Genomic DNA, 14,192 nt, shown 5'->3' on the forward strand with positions numbered 1-14,192 from the left:
CTATGTGTGTGTGTGTGTGTGTGTGTGTGTGTGTGTGTGTAGTATTACTTGGCAATCCAAAAGAATGAAATCTTGCCATTTGCAACTACGTGGATGGAACTAGAAGGTATTATGCTAAGAGAAATTAGTCAGAAAAGGACAAATATCATATGACTTCACTCATATGAGGACTTTAAGATACAAAACAGATGAACATAAGGGAAGGGAAGCAAAAATAATATAAAAACAGGGAGGAAGACAAAAGATAAGAGACTCTTAGAGAACAAACAGAGGGTTGCTGGAGGGGTTGTGTGGGGGGGGGAGTGGGCTAAATGGGTAATGGGCTTAAGGAATCTACTCCTGAAATCATTGTTGCACCATGTGCTAACTAACTTGGATGTAAATTATAAAAAATAAATAAATTATAGAAAGTAAAAAATTAATAAAAACACTGAAATTTCTTACTACTGGGGAAGGGAGCCAGGGGAAAGGAAGGAGGAGAGGAGAGAAAAGAGGAAAGGTAAATAAATGGAACAGAGGAAATTCAAAGAGTCAAAAAAAAAAAAAATAAAGAACAGAAAACAAGAAAATATAGCTACAAAGTAAATTATGTACCAAGAATATGTGCAAAAGCACTAGTAATCACAATAAATGAGAATATACTAAATTAAAAGAGACTATGATACTGGGTAAAAAGAAAATCAGCCACTTTTTATCACTAGAAATATAATTTAAACCAAATGACACAGAGAGGTTCAAATTAAGTGATAGAAAAAGATATCGCCAAATTCTAACAAAAAAGCTAGCAGAGAAAATAGTAGAATCGGACAAAATAAAAAGACAGAAAAAGAAATAAAGCTGAAAATCACCGAAAAGGAAGACTAGTCCATTTCATATTGATAAAAATCTGAACTAAATGACAGGTTTCCTGTAAGCCTCATTGGTTGGAACTATTTCCTATGTCCATAACTGAACGAATCACGTTGAGGAGAATGGAACTCCCAGGAGCAGTTAGACCCTTTGGGATTGGATCCTTGGAACCGGGAAGTGCCTGCCTTCTCTGAAACATGGCCCATGCCAAGTAAAATGTATACTGAGGAAAAAAAAAATCAGTGTTTTAAGAGAAAGGCAGGCAATCGATAGCATTCAATACATCACCCTGAAGTTATCACAACACACAATTTATCCCTTCACAGCATTAATTACTACAAAGTGATTGATCACTATAAATTTAAAAATATAGTGTTTTATTTCTCTGTCTCCTTTTAATTGTCTATCTCCTCCATTAAAAAGTAAACTTTGGGAGGTTAGGGTTCTGGTCTATCCTGCTCTAGCACCTTACAAAAGACTCCAAATATAATAGGAGCTCAATACATGTTTGTTGATTGGCTGGCTGGCTGAATACTGGGATAGATTACTCTGAGGTAGATCCACCAGAGTAATAGAGTGAAAAAAAAACCAGAAAAGGAAAGCTTTAAAGTGGTATTAAATACTGTTACAGAGTTAGAGAGAGAGACAGGGATTGCAAAAGACCACTGAATTGAATGGTCAGAAGGGATTTACCTTTGGAGAGCAGTTTCAGTATGATCATTGCTAAATATAAACCAGAACATAAGGAACAAAGGGCAAAATGGCTAATAAATATGTGGAACATACCTTTGTCTTTGTCTTTTTTTTTTTCTGGTAGAAACAGAAAAGATAGTATCTCTGAGGATAGCAGAATCAAGGAAGGGGTTATTTTAGAAAGGCAAGAGTAAGTGTAACTGTTCACATACACACACACACACACACACACACACACAAAGTAGTGAAAAGAGAAGAACATATTGAGTGTATAGGGGGAAAGGGGAATTATAAAAAAATTTCTAGAAGAAACTGAATCAAATGTAAAATACTGAAAGGGTAACCTTAAGGAAGAACCTACTGTTCCCAGAGTAATGAAAGAATATGAAAGAGACACAGAACAAAATAAATGTGCTATCATCTCAACCTAACCTAGATTATTTGCTGATGACTCACTTCATAGCGGGAATTCACTAAATATTTGTTGAATGAATGAAAAGAACACACACATGAATAGATGTGATGTTATACATGTTTTTTTTTTCCTGTATCTTCTTACCATAAACATGATCCTTATTTTTTTAAGCTAAATCATTGAAGTGATACGGAATGAGACTCTACCAATCAAGAAATGCCCTTCTGTGGACATGTAAATAATAGAGTGGAAAAAAGAAGAGAAATAAAAATAAGGTAAATACCCTCATATATTTTACTGATACTGAAAACTCTAATGATGGAATTATGTGTATGTCAACGTTATTCATTTTACTGAAAGCTACAGTAAGTAAAGGGAAATAATTTATGCAAAAGAAACATACGCTCAGTCAATAACCAGAAAATATGTATGTATCAATATTTGTCTAACTCTAGAAGAAAAACAAGATTAAGAAATAAAAAGCTTAATTCTCACTGTTTAAAATAACTGCTCAACCTGAAAATTAAATCCCAGATCTGATTTTCTAATCTGTTGAGCATTCTCTTTGTGAAATGTTCTACTTTTAATGGTTTTCACGTTCCAAATATGCCCCCAAACTTTATAAAGTACTATTTAAAATTCACTAGAAGTTATTTTTATATAAATCATATCCTACGCTGACTTCACAACATTCTCCTCAGTATCTAAACACCTCAGGACTTGATATTGACTTCAAAGGTCACAGAAACAGACTAACATTTACATATCCCTTGACAGACATTATTGAAAATACACCACGAGTATATACCAGACTTAGCTTCTATGTGCTAATTACTGCTGACTGTTACTATAATATTAGTTAATTGTGCTTTCATTATGAGGTCTTTGTCAAAACAAAGATATTAAAAAAACACCAAGGAATAAAAACGTTTTCTGGTTTCTTCCTTTTTTACATAGTAACTTAATAACTAAATACACAACTTACATTATTTCCTTCAATAATTTAATTATTACCTCCTATGCACAAAGCAGTTGAGTGACACAGTCATTTAGACTGCATGCTGGCAGAAACAACAAACAAGGAAGGAGGGACCACTGTTGGAAGGAGGGTAGCACTTAGAAGGGTCAAATTATAGCAGTGACGATACATACAGCCTATTTCATAAAACGATTTTACACACAATTGCTATAATAAATTATGTTGTGCAGCAAAGGCATAAGGAAAATAATTTGAACTGAATCAAGGAAATCAAATGGGAGTTAGAAGTCAAGTTAATTGTACAAATGAAGCAATGGCTTTGAGAGAGATTCTGGACAAAAGGACAGGATTTATCAGCCACCAATATGGCAAATTGGAAAATAATGATGGGGAAGGTAATGGTGTCCAACTAGCTGAGTAGTCTATTTTGCTTCTTTAAAGGATCTGGAATGAGGTGGTACCTTGGAGCTAACCACTGATCATCATCTGATCCCTTGCTGAGGAGCCACTGGCCCCATCTGAGCAGATGTAGGAAAGGCAGGTATGACCATCAAGTCACAACATTGAATGTTTTCAGTCAACATACCAGAAGTTTTAGATTCTAACGAGAATTACCCTTTAAGCGCTCTTCTTATGAAGCTCTGCCTTCATTTCCCTGATTTCTGTTGCTCAAAATAATCTGGAATACCTCACAAATTCGTATATATGTGTGGAGTATCTTTTGTTGTATAACAGGTGTATTTTTAGGTGAACATTTAAGCCAGTTTCATAACTTTGTATGGATATCTATTATTCATTATTCTCTGGACATGATTTGTAATTTCATACATCTTTGGTTTGAAAAAATGGCAGTGACAGTGATTACATTTTGCAAATCAGATCTTCTCTGCAAACTGCTGGGCTCCCTCCAGCACACATACTAGATGGCAAACCCCATGAGGCTAAGTGTCATGAGAGTTTTGACCCAAAGTTTTGACCACACCCCACCATACTCTTAAAACACACCAAAATCTCACCTTTTATATTTAATGGGTTTTTTTCACAATTTTCATATATGTAAGTATTTCTGTTCAGAAAACCTTAAAAATTATCTAGTACTACAAGCAAACAATTAGCAGTGACCAATAAGGTCTTGTGACTACCTTCTGACGTTGTTCCTCCTTCATCTTTTGCAATTTCTTATTTTCTTCTTCCTTTAGAGAATCCTTGTAAGCCCAGCTTCTGGCCTGTGAATGTATAGGAAAAAAACCATAGGAAAAAACATCACCACCACAATTTACTAGTCTCCCTACCATGGGACTGGTTCTAATAACTCAACCTCTGTACTAAGCATACACTAAGCTCTCCATACACACTTGCTTACTGAGTGATTTATGCATATCGTCTGAAGATGTCCCTGGGGATATATAAAAAGAAGGCTAGTATAAGCATAATCATCCAGCACATTTTAAAGGATGATCTAAATGTTTGTTTAATTAAGCTTAAAAAAAATGTCCCCTCAGAGATAATCAACATGGTTTATTCTTCTAGTGATAAGGATTGAAACAGAGGAAAGTTAAATATGTTTTTCAAGGATATTCCAGCTAACTGGCAACAATTCTAACTAGACTCTGGTAAGGAGAGAGCACAGAGATCCAACTGGACTCAGAATAAGCTAACCAAGGAAGAGGAGACTTTACATCACTTACGGCAGTGTCAATGCATTAAACTGCCAGGCATTTTATTTCTATTATTTTATTTAACCTTTAAATTCTATGAAGTAGATATTATCCTCATGTGGTGAATAAGGAAATGGACTTGGATACGTGAAATAACTTGACAAGATCATGAGGCGAAGATGGATCTAAAACTCCTGTTTATCTGACGCTGAAGCCCCAAATCCACTGTTCCTCATCCTTGCCTGGAATGTCCTTCCTTCAGCCCTTCGTACTGCTTTGCTGCTCAGCTAAAATGCTGTTGCATCCAACATACAGAGAACTCAAACAATGCCTCACACGTGTAGATTCTGGAAGGTGGGCCTTGCCCAGCAAAGCTATATTCTTCTGTGTGTGTGTGTGTGTGTGTGTGTGTGTGTGTGTATGTGTGTGTCTGTGTGTGCGTCTGTGTGTATATTATATAATATATATATATTATATATTATATATTATGTATATATTATATTATGTATATATATATATATATATTATGTATATATTATACACATATATATTATATATATATTATATATATATAATATATATATATTCCAAGTAGCTGATCAGTTAATATCAGAGATAAGCAATAGAGACAGTGACTTTAGAAGCACTGACATGCCTACTGCTCATTAATGGTACCCTATTAAATAGCTTGTCAACTGGTGACTGATACCATAGAATTCCAGAGATGCATTTCTTTCCAAGTCCGTGCCTCCCTAAGCAGTACCTGAAGCTTATTTTTATTTCTGAGAAGAAAAACAAAGGCTGTTCAGGAACACAGGAGTCATTACTTCTGGCTGAATTAGAGTCTCAAGGGGCGGTCTTAGGAGGACCAGTACACGCAGTAAGGTGTCCTTCAGCCCCACTGACCCACCATGGCGGGGATTCACACACTGGCAAAGTGACCATGCATTCTGGAATTTATGAGATTCCAAGTAGTTTGTCTGTTCATTTGTCATATGCTTTCTCTGCTCACAGTGATTTGTAGCCCACCCTCTGCGGGCAGCCTGATAAGCTAATACGTAGGAAATTCCACTGTTGTCATAAAACTACCAGCAGGCATCATGGCAGCAGACCACGTATTTCAGGCCTAGTTCTTCACACTAATAATCCATAAAGCTTATGAAGGCTGGTTCCCGCCTTCTTCCTTACTATAATTTTTCTCAAGCACTTCTTAATTCATTCCCCCATTTATGTCACTGTAAAAACCCATATTCCATCAAATAATAGGCACTTGCCAGAAAGTGGGGAGGCTTTCGGAACGGGATCATCTACAGCACTACCAACTGGAATGTTGGAACTCCAGCTGTGTTCAGAAAGTCCTCACATATTCAAACCCTGCTTCATGGGACAGACAAACATATCCTCGGATTTTCTCTCATCTAAGTCCTAAGCACAGGAGGACTGTGATAAGACACTGAAAGCGGAGAGTGGTTCTCCAGTGACCTCTTCGTTTTACACTAGAGAGAGCTAGTCTTTGCCACAAATACTCCATATACGACCTCAAAGAGGAAAATGGACCAGGGGACACAACTTCTGCTCAAGAGATTAAAAGCAGTAGTAAAATACGTGGTGAAAGCAGATGTGATGCCTTAAGGGAGAACCTAAATTCTATTTGCATACCTTCCTTTTAAACTTAACCACTTAGGGACCCCTGGGTGGCTCAGTCAGTTGAGCATCTGATTTCCGCTCAGGTCATGATCTCACAGTTCGCGGGTTCGAGCCCTGTGTCAGGCTCTGTGCTGACAGCTGGGAGCCTGGAGCCTGCTTCGGATTCTGTGTCTCCCTCTTTCTCTGACCCTCCCCTGCTCGCCCTCTGTCTCTCAAAAATGAATAAACGAAATGAATGAAAAAATTAAAAACAAAAAATTTAACCACTTAATTGGTCTTTTATCAGAATATGGGTGCTAGGTTTTGACTCAGAAGAAAAAAAGGAGGGATTAGACACAAAATGTCATTTAAAAGGGCAGTCACATGGCACATCAACTATGAAGAGTTCAAAGTTACTTGCTATCTTAAGGCTTACCGAGGTAGGATTCCCAGGCAGGACAGGAAGTTTCTGTTCAAAAATAACAGGGAGGAAAAAAACCTTTGATCACTATTTTTCTCAGTTCTAAATCCCAGAAATTTCTGTCATTGTGTTCACCTACACGAAGTATTACTGTACTGAAAACATTGTATTCACTATCACTAAGTATTAGTATAATACTAATACTAAATTTTTGTTATTCAATTAAAATACACGTTTTTACTTGCTTTACCCCAAAAGCTATGCTTATAATACGTCCAGTCAACAAGTAACATTTAAGCCTCTATGTGTAGGCACTGTCATAAGACACGATCTCTCAGACAGCAAGTCACTAATAGCCTAGTGTGGAAGGCTGATGCGAGGACTGAGGATTGAAACACAGCGTGAAGGGTATTATGACAGAAGAAGCTAAAAAGGACATTTAATTAAATGGGATCAAGAACACCTCCTCAAAGTGGGTGACACTGAGTTGTGTTTTCAAGAGTGAATAGGAAACAGACTGAGCAGGGGGAGGGGCAGTGTGTGAACAAAGGAAAAATAGCATTGCAGTAGTTTGTTAAGGGTTGCCGTGAAGTACCACAGTCCAGGAGGCTTAAAAAACAGAAATTTATCGTCTCGCAGTTCTAGAGGCTTGGAGTCCAAAATCAAAGTATCTGTGCTGTTGGTTCCTGCTGAGGGCTGTGAGGAAAGGGTCTAGCCTCTCTCCTTGGCATGTAGATGGCCACCTTCTCCCTGTGTCTTCACATCATCTTCCCTCTATGCGTGTCCATCCCAAATTTCCCCTTTTTATAAAGACATCTTTCCTGTTGGATTACAGCCCCCTTCTAATGACCTCATTAGAGGTTGATTACCTCTATAAAGACCTAATCTCCTAGAAAGGTCACATTCTGAGGTAGTGAGGGTTAGGACTTCAACATATGAATTCTGAGATGACCTGGGAGATCACAGTTCAATCCCTGACAAACATTAAGTCCTCACTTCAAGACGGTGGAGTAAAAATGTTTCTGCACCATCCTTCTCTCAAAAATTACACTAAATTTGGGGCGCCTGGGTGGCTCAGTCGGTTAAGCATCTGACTTCAGCTCAGGTCATCATGATCTCATGGTTCGTGAGTTCAAGCCCTGCGTCGGTCTCTGTGCTGACAGCTCAGAGCCTGGAACCTACTTCAGATTCTGTTTCTCCCTCTCTCTCTGCCCCCCTTCTCAAAAATAAACATTAAAAAATTTTTTAATTATGCTAAACAGAAGAGAAAATGAAACAAGCTCTACGTTCAGAAACCAAGAGACAGTATTCTCAGACAAAAATCTATGAAGACAAAGTAGATGAAGAAATGGTAAGTGACTAAGAGGAAAAGAGCAAAACAGAAGGTGTTCTGGTAGGGATGTAGGATACCCACAAGAAGCCAATATTCTCCACAGAGCAACATGAGGGCCCAAGACATGCATGTAACAGCTATCAAGTATGACAGATGGATGATAGGAAAGTACCTACGCCAGCTCCCACCCTGAGAATTCAGGCGCTAATTCTCCCAACCCAGACAGTAAATCAGAAGTGTATTCTCTGGATAAACTAAATCGGACACACCTAGCACAGAAGGTCACAGTGGTTAAACCCAGGTTGAGAATGAAAGGCCTGTATAAAATGCTGCATACTAAGTGGTGAGCCTCTGGACCCCCTTCTCTGAAGTCGTCTTCTGCTCCCCGCACGGTTCCTTCCGAGAGCTAGAAGGGGACATTGCATCCATGAAACAAAAACAGGTTGCTATTTTTTACGAAGCAACAGAGAAAAAAGAAGTTCTTGGAAAATAAAAAGATCTTCCCTCCCCTCACAAAAATGTGACCAGTAAAATATTTAGGAGATACTCAAGAAAATGTGTGAGAAAACAGAAAAAAATATACATGTATGTACACACACACACACACACACACACACACACACACGTCTCCACCCCAGTTCCTGGAACACAGCTCCTCAAACTTTTGTGATTTCCTAAGCCATCAGGGCAGTAGGAGCATCTTTTGTTCGAATGAGGCTCACTGGGTGGGCTCCTGAATGGAAACTGGTCACCAGAAAGACTAAGCCACAATTAGAAGCTTGGAATTTTCAGACCCAACCATCCCCTCCAATCCTCCAGAGAGGGGAAAGGGGATGGATATGGAGTCAGTAATTGATCTTGCCTGTGTGAAGAAGCCTTCACAAAATCCCAAAAGTACTTGAGGGTGGGGAATCTCCAGGTAAGTGAATACATTCACACTGCGAGGGTCACCATATCCCAACTCACAGGGACAGAAGCGCCTGCATTCAGGACACTCCCAGACCTTGCTCTAGGTATCTCTTCATCTTGCTGTTCATTTGTATCCTTTATCATATCCTCTAGTAAACTGGTAAATGTAAAAGTTTCCCCAAGTTCTGTGAGTCACTCTAGCAAATTAATGGAACCCAGGAGGGGGTCATGGGAACCCCCAATTTGTAGCCATATTAGACAGAAGTTGTGGGTAACCTGGGGACCTACTACGTGCAATTTGGCATCTTAAGGGGAGGGCAGGGTTGCGGGTCCCTTTACCTTGGGAACCTCCAGATAGACAGTGTTAGAACTGAATTAAATTGTAGGATCCCCAGCTGGTGTCACAGAATTACTCGGGGTAAAGCAAGTCGCCCCACATCTGTTGTCAGAAGTGTGCATGTGGTAGTCATGTGAGAGGAAAGGAGACACTCAGTGGGGAAAGGACTGGGTTTTTTTTTTTTCTAACCCAATATGCCAAGAAGTAGAAAAAAATGTCAGAGATAAATTAAAGGAGAAAAAAAATTTTTTCACAAAAATGAAGATAAATCCAGGAGGCCTAGGATTTCAGTAAGAATTCCTTAGAGAAAATGAAGAGAAATAAATCAAAGAAATAACACAAGAAAATCACCTAGAACTAGAAATGAGTTTCCAGACTGAAAATGAATATTAATGACCCTCATACCAAGGCATATCATTATGAAATTACAGAATACCAGAAAAAAGAAGAAGATACTAAAATATTTCCAGGGGAAGCAAGGAAAAGCCCTTATATATAAGGACTGAAATTCAGAGGGCCTTGGATTGCTCAAGAACAAATACTCAAAAGTAGAATAGAAAGGCCTTCAAAATTCTGAAGGAAAAGGATTCCCAATTTGGATTACTTACCAGCAAATTACAAGCTAAGTGTGTGGGCTGAATAAAGATACCTTCAGATATGCAATGACCTGACCATACATCTTCTCCTGGGAAGCTACTAAATAATATGCTCCATCAAAACAACGAAATAAAACAAGAAAATAGAAGACAGGAGGCCTAGAAATCAGGGGACCCAACACAGGAAAGCAGTAAGAACAATTCCCCAGATGACTTTAAAACAATGATTCTCATCCTAGGCTGCACATTAGAATTACCGGGGGAGCTTTAAAAGCCCTGAAGCCCAGGCCACAATACAGCAGGATCTCTGGGGGTACGACCCAGTCATCAGTGAATTTTAAAGTCCCCCAGATGATTCCGATGTGTAGAGGAGGTTGAGAACCATTCTGTGAAAGCAAAGTCCCAGAACAACCGCTGTGTAGGAGGCCAAATGAACCACCAGCCAGGTTAAGGCAGAAGAGGGATGTTTCCAGAAGGCAAAGAAATCCGAAACTGACAAGTTACCTGACAGACACAAAACGGAAAACTGTATGGAAATCTGCATCAGAGACACTTTGTGGAACGGTCACAAAATCTGAAGCAAGCCAGTCAAACGTTCAGACGAAACCAAGCAAATGTTAAAGCAAAAATTTTAAGAAGTCCTAACAGAAAGAAACTGTGAAGTATACTAACTGGCTTGGCAGTGAGAAAAAAATTCATGTAGTCATTACAGTAAGAGAAAGCCTGAAATACTGAATAATGAGGGGAATGGAGGGGAAGGGATAAATTAACAAGATCTGAACTTGGTTAGCCAAGCAACAGCAATACCTACATTGAAAGGTACGTGGATCCACATAACAAAGAAACCGCTTAGGCGAGTGTGGTGGGAGGAATAATGGCCCCCCAAAGATGCCCACTTCGCAATCCCTGGAAGCTGTGAATGTCACCTTATCTAGCAAAGGTGACTTTGCAGAAATTGAGGATTCTGAGATGGAAAAGGACGCTGGATGATCCGGGTGGAATCACAAGGGTCCTTGTAAGAGGAAGGCAAGAAAGCCAAAGAGCAGGAAGAAGGCGGCATGAGGAGGAGGGCAGAGGTTGGACACAGCCACATGCCAGGGGGGCGAGAGTGCCCGCAGCCAAGGAGAGCTAGGAGAGGCAAGGGACAGGTTCCTCTCTAGAGTCTCCAGAAGAAGCCAGCCTTGCTGACACCTTGATTTTACCCCCTTCATACTCATTCCTGACTTCTGACCTCCAGATCTGTAAGACAATACATCTGTGCTGTGTTGAGCCACTAAGTCCTTAGCAATTTGTTACACCAGCGACGGAAAATTTTTTTATTGAGCCATAACTGACATGACATTATATTAGTTTCAGGTGTATAATATAATGATTCAACGTTCGTGTGTGCTGCAAAATGATCACGGCAATAAGTCTAGTTAGTATCCGTCACCACACGTAGTTACAAAAGTGTTTTTCTTGTGACGGACCTTTTAAGATCTCTCTTAGCAACTTCCAAATACGCAGTACGGTATTATTAACTGTGGCCACAGGCTGTGTGCATTACATCGCCAGGCCTTATTTTATTTTATTTATTTTAAAAAAAAAATTTTTTTTTAACATTTATTTATTTTTGAGACAGAGAGAGAGCATGAACAGGGGAGGGTCAGAGAAAGAGGGAGACACAGAATCTGAAACAGGCTCCAGGCTCTGAGCTGTCAGCACAGAGCCCAACGCGGGGCTCGAACCCACGGACTGCGAGATCATGCCCTGAACCGAAGTTGGACGCTTAACCGACTGAGCCACCCACGCACCCCCAGGCCTTATTTTATAAGCAATGGGAAATTAATACAGAGGGTTTAAAATACTGGGAGCGGGAGTGAGATTAAAGGAGTGCAAGGGACACAGGCCTTCAAGTGTTGGCTTTTTTTGAAAAAACATGTGGCACATGGATAAAAATTAAATCATCCGCACAGGGAGTTCCAAGCAGGAGTGAGAGGAAATGGCTGGAAAGGCACAAGCTATAGAGCAGTGCTCCGCAGACATTAATGTGTGCACAAGTCGCCACAGACCGTGTTAAAATTCAGCTTCATATTCAGGACTGGAGTGGCGCCTGAGCTTCATCTACACCCCTCTAGGCTCCCAGGTGATGCCCACGCTACTGGTCCATGGACCCTACTTAGAGTAGCCAAGACCTAGATTCTACGTACAGAAAGGAGTCGTGAGGGAAGGGAGGAAGGCAGAGGGCAGAAAGGGCTCTGTGCTCAAGCTAAGGCATTCTGACTTTATCCTTGAAGATACAGGGAGCCACGGGCAGTGGAACAACCGGATGAGATGTTTTTAAACGACTATTCGCTGTAGAGGAGGCGGCAAGAGGCAACAAAGCAGACTGGAAACCATTTAGTGTACAACCAGAAATATTCAATGATTATGATTGAGGAAGGCGGCATATTTTCTGGCACTTCTCACAGGCACACACACGGTACAGAGAACTGTATCAACCCATGTGTAAGTAAACACTGTAAGTATCTTTGGTCTGAAGTTCTCTTACGTATCGCTTAAAGGAATATTCTTGTCGTCTTTTCCACCGATGTAATTATAGAGTATGTATTAAATTCCCAACTGCCCATGGAAGAGCCACACGTAAATAAATGTAATAAGAACAACTTTCTCTGAAAAGGTACATTATGTGAGAATTAAATTTTTTTTAAAAAAACTTGAAAGCTTGTAGCTTATCACACCCCCATAGAAATGGGGGTCACACATGGGGCGCCTGGGTGGCGCAGTCGGTTGAGCGTCCGACTTCAGCCAGGTCACGATCTCGCGGTCCGTGAGTTCGAGCCCCGCGTCGGGCTCTGGGCTGATGGCTCGGAGCCTGGAGCCTGTTTCCGATTCTGTGTCTCCCTCTCTCTCTGCCCCTCCCCCGTTCATGCTCTGTCTCTCTCTGTCCCAGAAATAAATAAAAAACGTTGAAAAAAAAATTAAAAAAAAAAAAAAAAAGAAATGGGGGTCACACAGCGCTGACATTCTATACATTGACCACAGTTAAGGCAAACTACAGGTGTCTTCCTTCCATGTTACAAAAGTGCACTGTAAAGGCGTGTCATTCCTAAAGCATTAGAAATGGTTCTGCAAAGCACTCTCAGAGGAATTCTGCGCAGATGGATTAGACAGAAGAAGAGTACAATATTGGTAAAAAAAAAAAAAAGTCACTTAAATATATTGAACACCAACAAATTATTAATAGTTTGCTGTCGAAATGGGAGCAGCTATTGAATGCAGTTCATAAAGAATCATCCTGGGTCCAATGCTGCTCCGTATTTTCTATTAATAGCTCTGAGGATCTTGTGACTAATGCACTAATCAATCCACAGAAAATGCAGTCCTGGGAGACATTACTCATGTTATGGACAACAATATTAAAATTCAGGATGATCTTGTTAACTTGAAGAAACAAACCAAAATCAATAGGCCAGGCACACACAATTCTGCCGGGTGTTTCGTAGGATTCGGGAAGCCTTCAAACAGGGTCAAGACCATCCTGGCGGCCAAGCACCCAGTTGATAAAGTTATCCAATTCCTGTCTTCTCTCCCTCCCTCATGGCCACAGGGTATCTGGACAGACGTCAAGGACTGTCCCTACACAGGATTTAGCTCTCTACCTACAGTTTTCAAGTCTGTCCTTTCATGCCCTGCAGTGAGAGGACAGAGGACAGATGTGACAGGACCCATGGCAAATCTTAGACTTTGGAGCACCACCTTAGAAGTGGGGGATGAGGGTGGGGGGAGGAACATTTAAACATTTGTATGTAAGAGTACAATGAACTTATCCCAAGGAGTGTCATAATAGCTTCTCGACATTTTAAATCATGGTCACTAAAGCGCACACTTTTAAAAACTCAAACCCATCCTTTCTTTCAACTACAACCATTTCCAGAGGCATCCTGAATTATACTTACTTTGTTGTCCCCAGTTAACCAGTCAATAACCAAGGCCCTGCCAACTTCACCTTTTATTTTTTTAATATAATTTATTGTCAAATTGGTTTCCATACAATACCCAGCGCTCACCCAACAGGTGCCCTCCTCAATGCCCATCACCCACTTTCCCCTCTCCCCCAGCCCCCATCTCCCCTTAGTTGGTTCTCAGTCCTTAAGAGTCTCTTATGGTTTGCCTCCCTCCAACTTTTTTTTCCCCCTTCCCCTCCCCCATGGTCTTCTGTTAAGTTTCTCAAGATCCACATACGAGTGAAAACATACGGTATCTGTCTTTCCCTGACTGACTTATTTCACTTAGCATAATACCCTCCAGTTCCATCCACGTTGCAGCAAATGGCCAGATTTCATTCTTTCTCGTTGCCAAGTAGTATTCCATTGTATACATAAACCACATCTACT

General features: G+C 40.2%; 1 protein-coding gene across 3 annotated transcripts in view; it reads right to left on the reverse strand.

The window, feature by feature from the left end:
* EPSTI1 (epithelial stromal interaction 1) overlaps positions 1 to 14,192 on the reverse strand; it is a 99,310-nt gene that overhangs the window by 31,499 nt on the left and 53,619 nt on the right. Inside the window, exons 8-9 of one of the 3 annotated variants that reach the window (XM_025924354.2) lie at positions 6,657 to 6,689; positions 4,079 to 4,162 (exon numbers count right to left, since the gene is read on the reverse strand). The exons of 1 other annotated variant lie outside the window; for it this stretch is intronic. In XM_025924354.2, the coding sequence (XP_025780139.2) occupies positions 4,079 to 4,162; positions 6,657 to 6,689 (117 nt within the window). The remainder of the gene's footprint in view (positions 1 to 4,078; positions 4,163 to 6,656; positions 6,690 to 14,192) is intronic. One more of the 3 variants, XM_086711537.1, reaches the window with a different exon arrangement.

The sequence above is a fragment of the Puma concolor genome, chromosome A1 (assembly GCF_028749965.1).
Source record: "Puma concolor isolate L17-30 chromosome A1, mPumCon1.1.hap2, whole genome shotgun sequence".
NCBI classification, from domain to species: Eukaryota; Metazoa; Chordata; class Mammalia; order Carnivora; family Felidae; genus Puma; species Puma concolor.